Source organism: Coregonus clupeaformis, chromosome 20 (genome assembly GCF_020615455.1).
Source record: "Coregonus clupeaformis isolate EN_2021a chromosome 20, ASM2061545v1, whole genome shotgun sequence".
Classification (NCBI taxonomy): Eukaryota; Metazoa; Chordata; class Actinopteri; order Salmoniformes; family Salmonidae; genus Coregonus; species Coregonus clupeaformis.
The window spans coordinates 13,329,456-13,345,764 of record NC_059211.1 but is presented as its reverse complement, the minus strand read 5'-3'; the positions used below and the strand labels follow the sequence as shown (position 1 = coordinate 13,345,764).

The window sequence follows — 16,309 nt, the reverse complement described above, 5'->3', positions numbered from 1 at the left end:
GGTGATTAAGCCTTTCCAGTACATTGAGCTCACATAACAGTGGGCAGAGATCACACTATTCACATCACTGACACACACTCAAATAGTTCACATCAAACACAGGACAGGAAATAGCAAGACTGGGTTTTTACCCATAACCATAAGTCACGAGAACTATGCCTTAAAAACAGCCATCATAGGTTAGGGTTAGAGTTTGATTCGTCATAATATTTTCAGTGAATAGGAAGTCATTGTAAACTGGCCAATCCAAACATTTCAATTCACAAAAGGGAATCTCCAAAAAATTGTCTGTGCACAGCATTTTAGCAGTAGCAACAAATCTGACCAAAATTAGGCTAGCACTAATGATAATGTATCAGGACCTACACAAACGTTTGTCTGTGTAAACCTTGCACAACCCATTACCTACATAAGTTGGCCTATTGCTCTTCTTGACTAATACAACTTCCCTGCAAAAACACCCTGTACAAAGGACAAGATAACACCCTTTCTTTTGCATGTTCCTTAATGATAATCTGTTACATCTGTATTTTGAAAATGCTGGTCACATAAAGTAAATGTTCTCGCTGCTGCTGGGTTGAGATATACATTAACTCTACCCATGCTATCTTGTTTAGGGTGTAGTGGGGGTATCACTGCCCTTACTCTGCGTATGAGTCGTAAAACAGATGGATTTCCCTTTTACAGCAACAGAGAAGAATGTTAATGAGAATAATAGGTTCATATACAACTTTCCTTTCTTTAGGTCTAATTAAGTGCAGATGATTCCCACTGTTCACCTCTAATGATCTAAAATTGTATTTCTGCAGAAGATTGAAGTTTCTTTGGAATATTGGAAGAGAAGATGTTAATACCCCTGCCTCTCCATCAGAAGTTAGTTATTATCTGGAAGGTTTGATTCCTAGTGCTGTATGCCTCTGAGCCATGCGTGAGAACCCCAGCCCCTACCCTTCCACCCCCATGATCAGGCTTTTGGTTATTAGCACATTGGGCAGCCCCTCCACCCCAACTGAAAGCCCACTGTCAGCATGTCAACGCCTAACACACATGCAAACTTACTCATGCACACACACAACTACAAAGTCCCATGCACACATACAGTATATCCCCCTCCACGACATTCTCAACAATCCTATACACATATACTGTAGATACAAATACATCCCCCCACATGCTTGCCACAATTCCACACATGTAGACATTCAAATAGGCTCAAAGCCACACACATTCATGCAAGTAGTCCCAAGCACACACTCACACAACCACAATTACAGTCTTTTTACAGAAAGGGTGGGGCTTTCCCCTCACACAATCCCCCTACCATACTTCCCAAAAATATGTGTGTATGTGAGAGAGAGAAACAGACAGAGCACAGGGTGGTGCAAGCAAGCTTCAGTACATTACCTGAAAGTTTCAAGGGCACAGCGGGAAAAGATTGATTGAGGATGATGAACGTGATGATTAAGAGCTGAACAATGTGACGATGTGTGGTTCTGGAAAAGACTGGAATCTCTAGTTAAATCATATCTGACATTTCTGAAGAGAAGAGGGAGCACAGTGACGAGAGAGGATAAAAGATAGCAGACGCTCCCCACCAACTCATTTCTCCGTTCACTCAACTGCCAAGTACTGTACAAGGTAAGCTCTGCTCTACCATATAGCCTACAGCATTTTATTTTACAACAGTTAGCAGGACACTGGTTGACCTGGAGATTCCTAATCTTATTTTTTCTGTTGAAATGGCTTTCTGCTCATTTGAGAGAGAGATGGTCAAAAACTGTAATTATTATTAAAACTGTAATTATTATTAAGTGAGGTCGTCTATTTTATTGTGAAGTTTTAATTGTCCAAGCAAGAAAAAAAGCTATTATTACGATTAAAAAAGTAGACGACTGTAGAAGCATGGTTTTCTGAAACTATGACTTAACTGTATTATTTGGTCTTACTGTGTGCAAATTATGTGGGAAAGAACAGAAATGTGCTTTGAAGAGAGCTGAAACGCTCCTCTTTCAACCCTTAACCAATGTTTTTTCAGGATTTTTAGTAAAGAATTGTCTCATGTAATTTTCTATTACCTTTGTGATATTGTTTTAGTCTGTGCAACTCTCCCCATATACCCACCCTCCAATTTGTTGGATGGATCTTTGTGACGGGCAAAGTGCTGATGCTTCAGTCCTGGAAATGGGGGAAAAAATCACAGCAATTAATGGTGAACTGGAAATGTTTTACAATGTCAAATATTCCAGTCCAGTCCAGTCCAGACTGTGGTTTGGTGAGACTGTGACTGATTATATCAGAGAGGAGATGGTTTAAATGTATGCAGTCTTTCAAATAGGGACCTTATGAATTTGAATTTTGCTGAGGAGTCAGAAGAGGCATATCAATCTCAGAATTAGCCATGTTTGCCAATGGTGCTGTTCAGTCATATCTGCTATGTCTTCCCTCCCAACACTTAGAGGGGAACAGCGATAGGATAACGTTCAACTACAATTTCCTAAGAGGAAACATCTGTGTTAGAGTCAGTAATGTAATTACAGTGCATTGGGAAAGTATTCAGACCCCTTAACTTCTTCCACATTTTGTTATGATAGCCTTATTCTAAAATGGATTAAATCATTTTTTTCCCCTCATCAATCTACACACAATACCCCATAATGACAAAGCAAAAACACGTTTTTAGAACATTTTGCAAATATTAAAATAAAATTATGATATGAAATATTACATTTACATAAGTATTCAGACCCTTTACTCTGTACTTTCTTGAAGCACCTTTGGCAGCGATTATAGCCTCAAGTCTTCTTGGGTATGACGCTACAAGCTTGGCACACCTGTATTTGGGGAGTTTCACCCATTCTTCTCTGCTGATCCTCTAAAGCTCTATCAGGTTCGATGGGGAGCGTAGCTGCACAGCTATTTTCAGGTCTTTCCAGAGATGTTTGATCGGGTTCAAGTCTGGGCTCTGGCTGGGCCACACAAGGACATTCAGAGACTTGTCCCGAAACCACTCCTGCGTTGTCTTGGCTGTGTGCTTAGGGTCATTGGAGCAGGTTTTCATCAAGGATCTCTGTACTTTGCTCCGTTCATCTTTCCCTCGATCCTGACTAGTCTCCAAGTCCCTGCTGCTGAAAAACATGCTTCACTGTAGGGATGGTGCCAGGTTTCCTCCAGATGTGATGCTTGGCATTCAGGCCAAAGAGTTCAATCTTGGTTTCATCAGACCAGAGAATCTTGTTTCTCATGGTCTGAGAGTATTTAGGTGCCTTTTGGCAAACTCCAAGCGGGCTGTATTGTGCCTTTTACTGAGGAGTGGCTTCCGTCTGGCCACTCTACCATTAAGGCCTGATTGGTGGAGTGCTGCAGAGATGGTTGTCCTCCTGGAAGGTTCTCCCATCTCCACAGAGGAACTCTGGAGCTCTTTCAGAGTGACCATCGGGTTCTTGGTCACCTCCCTGACCAAGGCTCTTCTACCCGATTGCTCAGTTTGGGCAGCCAGCTCTAGGAAGAGTCTTGGTGGTTCCAAACTTCTTCCATTTAAGAAAGATGGAGTTCACTGTGTTCTTGGGGAACTTCAATGCTACAGAAATGTTTTGGTACCCTTCTCCAGATCTGTACCTCAACACAATCCTTTCTCGGAGCTTTACGGACAATTCCTTCGACCTCATGGCTTGGTTTTTGCTCTGACATGCACTGTCAACTGTGGGACCTTATATAGACAGGTGCGTGCATTTCCAAATCATGTCTAATCAATTGAATTTACCACAGATGGACTCCAATCAAGTTGTAGAAACATCTCAAGGATGATCAATGGAAACAGGATGCACCTGAGCTCAATTTCGGGTCTCATAGCAAAGGGTCTGAATACTTATGTAAATAAGGTATTTATTTTATATATATAGTGAGGAAAAAAAGTATTTGATCCCCTGCTGATTTTGTACATTTGCCCACTGACAAAGAAATGATCAGTCTATCATTTTAATGGTAGGTTTATTTGAACAGTGAGAGACAGAATAACATCAAAAAAATCCAGAAAAACACATGTCAAAAATGTTATAAATTAATTTGCATTTTAATGAGGGAAATAAGTATTTGACCCCTCTGCAAAATATGACTTAGTACTTGGTGGCAAAACCCTTGTTGGCAATCACAGAGGTCAGATGTTTCTTGTAGTTGGCCACCAGGTTTGCACACATCTCAGGAGGGATTTTGTCCCACTCCTCTTTGCAGATCTTCTCCAAGTCATTAAGTATTCGAGGCTGACGTTTGGCAACTCAAACCTTCAGCTCCCTCCACAGATTTTCTATGGGATTAAGGTCTGGAGACTGACTAGGCCACTCCAGGAACTTAATGTGCTTCTTCTTGAGCCACTCCTTTGTTGCCTTGGCCTTGTGTTTTGGGTCATTGTCACGCTGGAATACCCATCCAAGACCCATTTTCAATGCTCTGGTTGAGGGAAGGAGGTTCTCACCCAAGATTTGACGGTACATGGCCCTGTCCATCGTCCCTTTGATGCGGTGAAGTTGTCCTGTCCCCTTAGCAGAAAAACACCCCCAAAGTATAATGTTTCTACCTCCATGTTTGACGGAGGGGATGGTGTTCTTGGGGTCATATGCAGCATTCCTCCTCCTCCAAACACGGCGAGTTGAGTTAATGCCAAAGAGTTCCATTTTGGTCTCATCCAGTTCTCCTCTGAATCATTCAGATGTTCATTGGCAAACTTCAGACGGGCATGTACAGTGGGGAAAAAAAGTATTTAGTCAGCCACCAATTGTGCAAGTTCTCCCACTTAAAAAGAAGAGAGAGGCCTGTAATTTTCATCATAGGTACACGTCAACTATGACAGACAAAATGAGGAAAAAAAATCCAGAAAATCACATTGTAGGATTTTTAATGAATTTATTTGCAAATTATGGTGGAAAATGAGTATTTGGTCAATAACAAAAGTTTCTCAATACTTTGTTATATACCCTTTGTTGGTAATGACACAGGTCAAACGTTTTCTTCACAAGGTTTTCACACACTGTTGCTGGTATTTTGGCCCATTCCTCCATGCAGATCTCCTCTAGAGCAGTGATGTTTTGGGGCTGTCGCTGGGCAACACGGACTTTCAACTCCCTCCAAAGATTTTCTATGGGGTTGAGATCTGGAGACTGGCTAGGCCACTCCAGGACCTTGAAATGCTTCTTACGAAGCCACTCCTTCGTTGCCCGGGCGGTGTGTTTGGGATCATTGTCATGCTGAAAGACCCAGCCACGTTTCATCTTCAATGCCCTTGCTGATGGAAGGAGGTTTTCACTCAAAATCTCACGATACATGGCCCCATTCATTCTTTCCTTTACACGGATCAGTCGTCCTGGTCCCTTTGCAGAAAAACAGCCCCAAAGCATGATGTTTCCACCCCCATGCTTCACAGTAGGTATGGTGTTCTTTGGATGCAACTCAGCATTCTTTGTCCTCCAAACACGACGAGTTGAGTTTTTACCAAAAAGTTATATTTTGGTTTCATCTGACCATATGACATTCTCCCAATCCTCTTCTGGATCATCCAAATGCACTCTAGCAAACTTCAGACGGGCCTGGACATGTACTGGCTTAAGCAGGGGGACACGTCTGGCACTGCAGGATTTGAGTCCCTGGCGGCGTAGTGTGTTACTGATGGTAGGCTTTGTTACTTTGGTCCCAGCTCTCTGCAGGTCATTCACTAGGTCCCCCCGTGTGGTTCTGGGATTTTTGCTCACCGTTCTTGTGATCATTTTGACCCCACGGGGTGAGATCTTGCGTGGAGCCCCAGATCGAGGGAGATTAACAGTGGTCTTGTATGTCTTCCATTTCCTAATAATTGCTCCCACAGTTGATTTCTTCAAACCAAGCTGCTTACCTATTGCAGATTCAGTCTTCCCAGCCTGGTGCAGGTCTACAATTTTGATTCTGGTGTCCTTTGACAGCTCTTTGGTCTTGGCCATAGTGGAGTTTGGAGTGTGACTGTTTGAGGTTGTGGACAGGTGTCTTTTATACTGATAACAAGTTCAAACAGGTGCCATTAATACAGGTAACGAGTGGAGGACAGAGGAGCCTCTTAAAGAAGTTGTTACAGGTCTGTGAGAGCCAGAAATCTTGCTTGTTTGTAGGTGACCAAACACTCATTTTCCACCATAATTTGCAAATAAATTCATTAAAAATCCTACAATGTGATTTTCAGGATTTTTTTTCTCATTTTGTCTGTCATAGTTGACGTGTACCTATGATGAAAATTACAGGCCTCTCTCATCTTTTTAAGTGGGAGAACTTGCACAATTGGTGGCTGACTAAATACTTTTTTTCTCCACTGTATATGTGCTTTCTTGAGCAGGGGGACCTTGCGGGCGCTGCAGGATTTCAGTCCTTCACGGCGTAGTGTGTTACCAATTGTTTTCTTGGTGACTATGGTCCCAGCTGCCTTGAGATCATTGACAAGATCCTCCCGTGTAGTTCTGGGTTGATTCCTCTCCGTTCTCATGATCATTGCAACTCCACAAGGTGAGATCTTGCATGGAGCCCCAGGCCGAGGGAGATTGACAGTTATTTTGTGTTTCTTCCATTTGCGAATAATCGCACCAACTGTTGTCACCTTCTCACCAAGCTGCTTGGCGATGGTCTTGTAGCCCATTCCAGCCTTGTGTAGGTCTACAGTCTTGTCCCTGACATCCTTGGAGAGGTCTTTGGTTTTGGCCATGGTGGAGAGTTTGGAATCTGATTGATTGATTGCTTCTGTGGACAGGTGTATTTTATACAGGTAACAAACTGAGATTAGGAGCACTCCCTTTAAGAGTGTGCTCCTAATCTCAGCTCGTTACCTGTATAAAAGACACCTGGGAGCCAGAAATCTTTCTGATTGAGAGGGGGTCAAATACTTATTTCCCTCATTAAAATGCAAATCAATTTATAACATTTTTGACATGCGTTTTTCTGGATTTTTGTTGTTGTTATTCTGTCTCTCACTGTTCAAATAAACCTACCATTAAAATTATAGACTGATAATTTCTTTGTCAGTTGGCAAACGTACAAAATCAGCAGGGGATCAAATACTTTTTTCCCTCACTGTATATATATATATTTGCAAACGTTTCTAAAAACCTTTTTTCGCTTCGTCATTATGGGGTACTGTGTGTAGATTGAGGATTTTTATTTATTTAAGAATAAGTCTGTAACATAACAAAATGTGGAAAAAGTCAAGGGGTCTGAATACTTTCCGAATGCACTGCTGCTATAGTCAATACTGACCAATTTGGACTACCAATAAAATGTTAATGCGGTGGTTGTCATGTATCCACAGGGGAGCAGCGTGTTGCAAACACACCCACAGGTTGCTATGGTTATGATGAGGAACATGCAACCTAATGCAAAAGTTATTCAAACCTACTTCAAATGGTATGATAGGATATTTTTGATAGGAAACTGGAACTAGGCTATGTTATTGCTACTTTATAGAGAGAACCTCAAAGCAAATAGGCTACATACTGACTGAACACAAAATATATTGAAACATCTGGGAAACTCCAGGAACGGTTTTATGTTCCTACTTCTTTGATGTAGAAATAAATTACGAAAAATAAATAAAACACAATTCCTCTGTGGCTGTGTTCAATGGAAGGACAAACACGCTGTCTTTGAAACACGGTTCCTCTGAAAGACTCTTTAAAATAACATTCCGCTGCCATTTGACTTTAATAATGGACCATGGTCTGTATGGAGAGAGAACCAAACCAAACAGACAATAATGTATGCAGAGCTGTGTATCTGCTGCAACCCTGTGCCATTACAAACAGTCCAAACAGTCCACATCCCCAGAACGCTGCAGTCACTCTGTCTGCTAATGCTGTGGCCTAGAACACTTGTGGTGGTGAATTAAGCCGCACTTAAAAGTATTATATTTTATGTTGAATTTTGCACTTATTTTACTTTGAAACTTTTATTCAATTACTACACTCTTACAGTGCCTTCAGAAAGTATTCATACCTCTTGACTTATTCCACATTTTGTTGTTACAGCTTGAATTCAAAATGGATAAAAAAATAAATGTTTCTCACCCATCTACACACAATACCCCATAATGACAAAGTCGGATTGCCAGATGGTGAAGTGTGAGTCATCACTCCAGAGAACGCGTTTCCACTGCTCCAGAGTCCAATGGCGGCGAGCTTTACACCACTCCAGCCGGCGCTTGGCTTTGCGCATGGTGCCATGGAAACCCATGGTGCCATGCTCGGCCATGGAAACCCATTTTATGAAGCTCCCAACGAACAGTTATTTTGCTGACGTTGCTTCCAGAGGCAGTTTGGAACTCAGTAGTGAGTGTTGCAACCGAGGACAGACGATTTGTAAGCGCTACGCGCTTCAGCACTCAGGAGTTCCCATTCTGTGAGCCACTTTGTGGCCGAGCCGTTGTTGCTCCTAGACATTTCCACTTCACAATAACAGCACTTACAGTTGACCGGGGCAGCTCTAGCAGGGCATAATTTTGACGAACTTACTTGTTGGAAAGGTGGCATTCTATGACGATGCCTCGTGGAAAGTCACTGAGCTCTTCAGTAAAGGCCATTCTACTGCCAGTGTTTGTCTATGGAGATTGCATGGCGGTGTGCTCGGTTTTATACACCTGTCAGCAACTGTTATGGCTGAAATAGCCGAATCCACTAATTTGAATGGGTGTCCACATACTTTTGTATATATATCGCTGTGGAGCAGGTTTTCATCAAGGATCTCTCTGTACTTTGCTCCGTTCATCTTTGCCTCGATCCTGACTTGTCTCCCAGTCCCTGCCGCTGAAAAACATCCCCACAGCATGATGCTGCCACCACCATGTTTCACCGTAGGGATGGTGCCAGGATTCCTCCAGACGTGACGCTTGGCATTCAGGCCAAAGAGTTCAATGTTGGTTTCATCAGACCAGAGAATCTTTAGGTGCCTTTTGGCAAACTCCAAGCGGGCTGTCATGTGCCTTTTACTGAGGAGTGGCTTCCATCTGGCCACTCTACCATAAAGGCCTGATTGGTGGAGTGCTGCAGAGATGGTTGTCCTTCTGAAAGGTTCTCCAATCTCCACAGAGGAACTCTGGAGCTCTGTCAGAGTGACCATCGGGTTCTTGGTCACCTCCCTGACCAAGGCCCTTCTCCCCCGATTACTCAGATTGGCCGGGCGGCCAGCTCTAGGAAAGGTCTTGTTGGTTCCCAACATCTTCCATTTAAGAATGATGGAGGCCACTGTGTTCTTGGGGACCTTCAATGCTGTAGACATTTTTTGGTACCCTTCTCCGGATCTGTGCCTCGACAAAATCCTGTCTCGGAGCTCTACGGACATGCCTTGGTTTTTGCTCTGACATGCACTTTCAACTGTGGGACCTTATAGACAGGTCCCACAGTTGACAGAACATGTACAATCACTGAATTTATCACAGGTGGACTCCAATGAAGTTGTTGAAACAGCTCAAGGATGATCAATAGAAACAGGATACACCTGAGCTCAATTTCGAGTCTCTAGCAAAGGGTCTTATATAAATAAGGTATTTTATGTTTTTTATTTTTAATACATTTGCAAAAAAATCTAAACCTGTTTTCGCTTTGTCATTATGGGGTATTGTGTGTAGATTGCTGATAATTTAAAAAAAATATCAATTTTACAATAAGGCTGTAACGTTAGAAAATGTGGAAATAGTCAAGGATTCTGAATACTTTCCGAAGGCTCTGTATACTGTAATTGTATGTGAAGGGTACAGAGATGAGGTAGTCATTCAAAAATAATTCTAAAAACTATTATTGCACACAGAGCGAGTCCATGCAACTTATTATGTGACTTGTTAAGCAAATTTTTACTCCTAAACATATTTAGGCTTGCCATAACAAAGGAGTTGAATACTTATTGACTCAAGACATTTCAGCTTTTTATTTTTTATTAATTTGTAAACATTTATTAAAACATAATTCCACTTTGACATTATGGGGTATTGTGTGTAGGCCAGTGTCACAAAATCTCAATTTAATCAATTTAAAATTCATGCTGTAACATAACAAAATGTGGATAAATTTAAGGGGTGTGTAGCGGATGATTCGGACGGAGTCAGGCGCAGGAGGTGTGAATCACAGAATATGGTTTATTCGTCCAATACAGTAGTTAGCAGCAATGCGTACTGGGAAAACAAAAACACACAGGTGAATATCCCAACGATAAAAGTAAATAATGTTCAACCGAGCTAGCGACACCTCCACATGGAAACAATAACACACAAAGACATGGGGTGCAGAAGGAATACTTATACAGAGACTGATGAGGGGATATGAACCAGGTGTGTGTGAAAAACAAGACAAAACAAATGTGATGATGAAAAGAGGAGCGGCAGTGGCTAGAAGGCCGGTGACGACGAATGCCGAAGCCTGCCCGAACAAGTAGAGGAGACAGCTTCGGAGGAAGTCGTGACAGGGTGTGAATACTTTCTGAAGGCAATGTAGAAAAAAGCGTTCCAAAAGGGTTCTGCAGCGGTCCCCATATGATGACTCCGAAGAAGCATTTTGGTTCTAGATAGCACCTTTTTTGTAAGAGTGTAACATGTTAGGGGCCTCCCGAGTGACTCAGCGGTCTAAGGCACTGTATCGCAGTGCTAGAGGCATCACTACAGGCCCGGGTTCGATCCCAGGCTGTGTCGCAGCCGGCTGCGACCGGGAGACCCATGAGCGGGCGCACAATTGTCCCAGCGTCATCCGGGTTAGGGGAGGGTCCCATTGCGCTCTAGCGACTCCTTGTGGCAGGCCGGGCGCATGCATTCTGACTTCGGTCGCCAGCTGTACGGTGTTTCCTCCGACACATTGGTGCGGCTGGCTTCCGGGTTAAGCGAGCAGTGTGTCAAGAAGCAATGTGGCTTAGCGGGGTCGTGTTTCAGAGGACGCATGGCTCTCGACCTTCGCCTCTCCCGAGTCTGTATGGGAGTTGCAGCGATGGGATAAGACTGTAACTATCAATTTGAGGAGAAAAAGGGGTAAAAAGTACAACAACAAAAACTACAACAAAAACAAGCATGTAACATGATATAAGACATTTTTCCTCATAATACTTGGTTATTTCTGCTTCCTTCAGCTTACTTGAAGCATTTACTGTGAGTAGCTACGAGTGTCTGCTAAACTGACAAATTTTTTTTTTAAATGCCAGACCTTTAAGCTGGTGTTAGGCTGGTGGACTAGTATGTCTGTTCAGATGGTACTAAGTGTAGGAATAATGTGGTAAGAATGTTGGGTGAGACATTAGTCTTTCTAACTTTAGACTCTGGGAATGGAAAAATTCTTAGAAATAATAGCCTAGTCATTGTGGATCCAATCAAAGAAAAAAATCACATGAAAACCAAAACATCACATTTTTGTGCATCACACACCTTTTATTTTAAACTATGAATGTATGATACTATTTTCAGTTTACCCTCATTTGAACAGAAAGTTGTTACTTTTTGCTACTATTAAGTTAACAGTCCCATTAAGCCATTAACTTAACGATTAAGTACTATTAAGTCAACAGATGGCCTGATTCCAGTACAAAATGGTAGATGCTAAATATAGCCCATTTAATGGTCTATTTAGCTCGCACCCTCCCATGCGTGTTATATCCACATGATCCCAATTTAACAAGACACAATTTCAAGAATTGATGATGCAGCCGTATTTGTCTAATATATTTTTGACTTCACTCTACTTTAATTTATTAGGTCTTATTTTAATGTGGATTTTTTCTTCAGTGTTGCTCATACTGTTTTATAAACTTGACATGTTTGCGTGTGCATGGCATCAAATAAAGCTACCCACAGGGCATAGACGTCAATTCAACATCTATTCCAGGTTGGTTTAACGTAATTTCAGTGAAATGGAAACCACGTTGATTCAACCAGTGTGTGCCCAGTGGGTAACCACTCTTTTCATATTTTCTAGGACCATCAATGGACCTGCCAATCAACCTCCACATCTTTCTCCTCCTCCTTGCCATCAGTGGAGTTCTTGGAGCGTGCCCAGATGAATGCCAGTGCAGAGACTACAAAATCCTCTGCCAAGGCAGGTCAATCACAGAGTTTCCCTCCTCAGTGCCTGGCTCCACCACCACCTTCTACATCTCCAACACCAACATCACCACTCTCAAACCTGATGACTTGGCTGATTTTGCCGAGGCCCTTGGCATCTTCGTTTTCAAAGACACTGGGATCAGAGAGGTATTCCCTGGCACCTTTGACCTCACCCATAACCTGGGTGCCCTGGGCTTCATAGGCACCGAGCTGAATGACCTGCCTGAGGCCCTGTTTCTAAATTTGGTGAAGCTGGAATCTCTGACTCTGAGCGGCAACAAGCTCCTGGTGCTTCGCCCCGCCTGGCTTTACTCCCTCGCTGCTCTGAGGACCCTGGACTTCAGCAAGAACCTCATCACGTCTGTACCAGAAAAGGCCTTTCGCTCTGTCACTCAGCTGGAGCATCTCACCCTGGCCAGGAACAACATCAACCAACTCTCCAGGGACACCTTCAGGGGCCTGAGCAAGATCAAATCCCTGCGTCTGAACCGGAACGCTCTTAGGGCGATCCCTGCCAGAGCATTTGATGACCTGGTAAACCTGGAGGAGCTCTCTCTGCAGGATAACGCCATCACTCATCTCCCCGCTAACCTGTTCTCCCAGCTGCAGAGCCTACAGAAGCTTTATCTCTCCAACAACCGGCTAACTTCCCTCCCAGAGGGGATTCTCCTCAACCTCCCTAGCTTGGCCCAGATCTCCCTGTATGAGAACGAGCTCCAGAGTCTGTCCCCAGGAGTGTTCGGCCACATGGCCGTGAGGGAGCTGTGGCTGTATGACAACAGGCTGACCCGCCTGGAGGACCACACCTTCAGCAACCTGACCCAGCTGCGTCTGCTGGTACTGAGCCGGAACCAGATCAGCTCTGTGTCTCCCGGGGCCTTCAGTGGGCTGGCAGAGCTGGGGGAAGTGTCCCTGCACACCAACCTCCTCACCAGCCTGCAGGAGGGCACCTTCCAGGGTCTGCCCAAGCTGGTAAACATCTCCCTGGAGCACAACTATATCCGCTCCCTTCCTGCCAGGCTTCTCCAGGGCCACTCCCACCTTGGCCAGCTGGACCTCCACAACAACTCCCTCCCCAACCTGCCCTCAGAGCTCCTCAGCACCCTCACAGTGGCCAAGGAGGTGCTGCTCGCTGAAAACCCCTGGAAGTGTGACCAGGACATCGTGCCACTTCGGGACTGGCTGACACGGAACCCCACCAAGGCTAACCTCAGCACTGTGGTGTGCCTCACGCCCTCTGTCTTAAGCGGTGACAGCATAGCCCAACTGACTGACGAGGAGCTGACGTTGTTCACTCCGACCGCCGTCCCTGATATCACCCCGACAGAAAAGAGGAGGAAGCCCCACACCCCCCCTCCCAAGAGGAGCACCCCCTCCCCTGCTGCAGAGGCCACGCCCACCCAGGAGCAGGGGGAGGACACCAGCAGTGGGCAGGGGAACGGAGAGGGTGTGTCCAGGAACATGCAGATCATTATCATCGCGGTGGTCTGCACCACCATCATCACCAGCCTCATTGTCTGCTGCGTGTGCTGGAGGAGGAACAAGAGAGGCAGCCGCAACCTTGGCCGCAGGAACAAAAACAACTCTGTCATCTAGACTGGCCCAGGGGCCTGAGCACCACATAGGATATGTATTGTGCAGTCATGCTGAACATGCCAGAGCAAACATCCTGATGCAGTTGTTCCCAAACATCTTAGCACAGGAACCCATCATGTCTCTATCAAGAACTCATGACCAAGGACAGACTAGCTGGGGCCTGACCCTTGGGGAACTCTACTCTGATGGAATAAGTTGTTCTGATTGGGATCCCATAATATTATTATTACCCCATTTTGCAAGTCCCTCTTTAGCAAACTTTCTGTTGTCTGAGGTTTGAACAATGTTTTGCACAAAGAACCAAAAAGAACATCTTATAAACTGTAACAATAATCACCTGGAAATTGCATGGATGGTATGCACAAAATGCCATTCTTCTTTCTTTTTATACTGGTCAATTTTTTTTTGCATATATACTGAACAAATGTAATGTTCAGCATATAGTCTTATCACACACCTGTTGATTTTCAAGAAGCTCTTTTTTATGATTTACTGACTGGAATTAGGCTGCTTATTGTGTAATTTTGATATAGTGTAATCAATAGATAAAGGCTGGTTTCATCTACTTGTAAATTGTTATGCTCCACACACAAATCACATAAAATGACTGACTGTTATATTAAATAAATACACAACATAGTAGTGATATTCTGAAATGCTCAAGAGACAAGTGTTCATTGTGTGATAAAGAGTTGTGTTGAACTGTTGTGTGGGGATTCCCATCTTCTTCAGCTGATAGTATTTGATCCAGTTGTATACCACAAAATTTTTTTTGACGTTTTAAGCCGGACTACTGGAATGAGATGTTATCACACTAGTCAAATATGTATGCACTCTGAGTAGGCTACACAAAAAAGATTGATAATCATGTTTATGCCAAGGGTTCGTGGTGGTGTTGGGAGGGGTTCAGATTAAGAGCTCTGCCACAACCTTGGCATCCAGTGTTTGTGTGTGAGGGAGATTCTGACTGTATCCTTGGTACATTCCATGTGTCTAAAGCACGTTGATGGTATAGGCCTACACGTAGAGGTTGAAATGTAAACCACCCATCTACCTGAACACACTTAACAAGATAGAGGATACATCGAGTTTTGTTGATGCTGAGAACGGAATGTATATACATTTTAAATAACATTCTTAGAACATTCTCTGAACATTACTAAAGTTTTCTTGTGGTTTTTATGGAAAGCTTTCTTAAAACCCTTTACACTCATGGAAATATGCCTGTATGGATAGGGATAAATTGAAATGTTTCTTACAGAAGAAATATGAAAATCATTGAGGAACTAGAGCAAGCACACTTGTAGTTGTTTTGTTTCGAACACAACCGTGCATCCCTACCATCACACCATTTCTGTTGTTGTTTAGGCAATCCAAAAACGGTCCATTATAAATCGTACTCTGGGTCAGGTTGGCATCATTTGAAAGCTAGTTCTATTGCCAACATGACTAGCTAAATTATAAAATACGATATTACATTTTTAGGCTTCACAATGAAATTCGGTGAAACAGATCATAATTTTGGTGCACATAGAAAGGTGTCGTGGGTGCAGTGTTGTAGTACTCAAGACCACATATTGAGTGTCTCGGTCTTGTCTTGGTGTCAGATACATTTGTAGCCTACTCGGTCTTGACTCGGTCTCGGACAGTTAGAACTGGTAATTTCCAGAGACCAGTGGAGTAAAAAAACCTCATAATTATCAGCTTCCATTCAATCAGCGCATAAAACCGCTTCGCCAGGCCAAATATATACAGTGGGGGAAAAAAGTATTTAGTCAGCCACCAATTGTGCAAGTTCTCCCACTTAAAAAGATGAGAGAGGCCTGTAATTTTCATCATAGGTACACGTCAACTATGACAGACAAATTGAGAAACAAAAATCCAGAAAATCACATTGTAGGATTTTTAATGAATTTATTTGCAAATTATGGTGGAAAATAAGTATTTGGTCACCTACAAACAAGCAAGATTTCTGGCTCTCACAGACCTGTAACTTCTTCTTTAAGAGGCTCCTCTGTCCTCCACTCGTTGCCTGTGTTAATGGCACCTGTTTGAACTTGTTATCAGTATAAAAGACACCTGTCCACAACCTCAAACAGTCACACTCCAAACTCCACTATGGCCAAGACCAAAGAGCTGTCAAAGGACACCAGAAACAAAATTGTAGACCTGCACCAGGCTGGGAAGACTGAATCTGCAATAGGTAAGCAGCTTGGTTTGAAGAAATCAACTGTGGGAGCAATTATTAGGAAATGGAAGACATACAAGACCACTGATAATCTCCCCACGCAAGATCTCACCCCGTGGGGTCAAAATGATCACAAGAACGGTGAGCAAAAATCCCAGAACCACACGGGGGGACCTAGTGAATGACCTGCAGAGAGCTGGGACCAAAGTAACAAAGCCTACCATCAGTAACACACTACGCCGCCAGGGACTCAAATCCTGCAGTGCCAGACGTGTCCCCCTGCTTAAGCCAGTACATGTCCAGGCCCGTCTGAAGTTTGCTAGAGTGCATTTGGATGATCCAGAAGAGGATTGGGAGAATGTCATATGGTCAGATGAAACCAAAATATAACTTTTTGGTAAAAACTCAACTCGTCGTGTTTGGAGGACAAAGAATGCTGAGTTGCATCCAAAGAA

General features: G+C 43.4%; 1 protein-coding gene across 1 annotated transcript; it reads left to right on the top strand.

Annotated features, from left to right (window-relative positions):
• Positions 1-1,385: 1,385 nt before the first annotated feature.
• Positions 1,386-14,762, top strand: LOC121532776 (leucine-rich repeat-containing protein 15-like). The gene is made up of 2 exons (XM_041838572.2): positions 1,386-1,638; positions 11,943-14,762. The coding sequence occupies exon 2, from the start codon at positions 11,951-11,953 to the stop codon at positions 13,664-13,666; it is 1,716 nt and encodes a 571-aa protein (XP_041694506.1). The 5' UTR covers positions 1,386-1,638; positions 11,943-11,950; the 3' UTR covers positions 13,667-14,762.
• Positions 14,763-16,309: the final 1,547 nt, after the last annotated feature.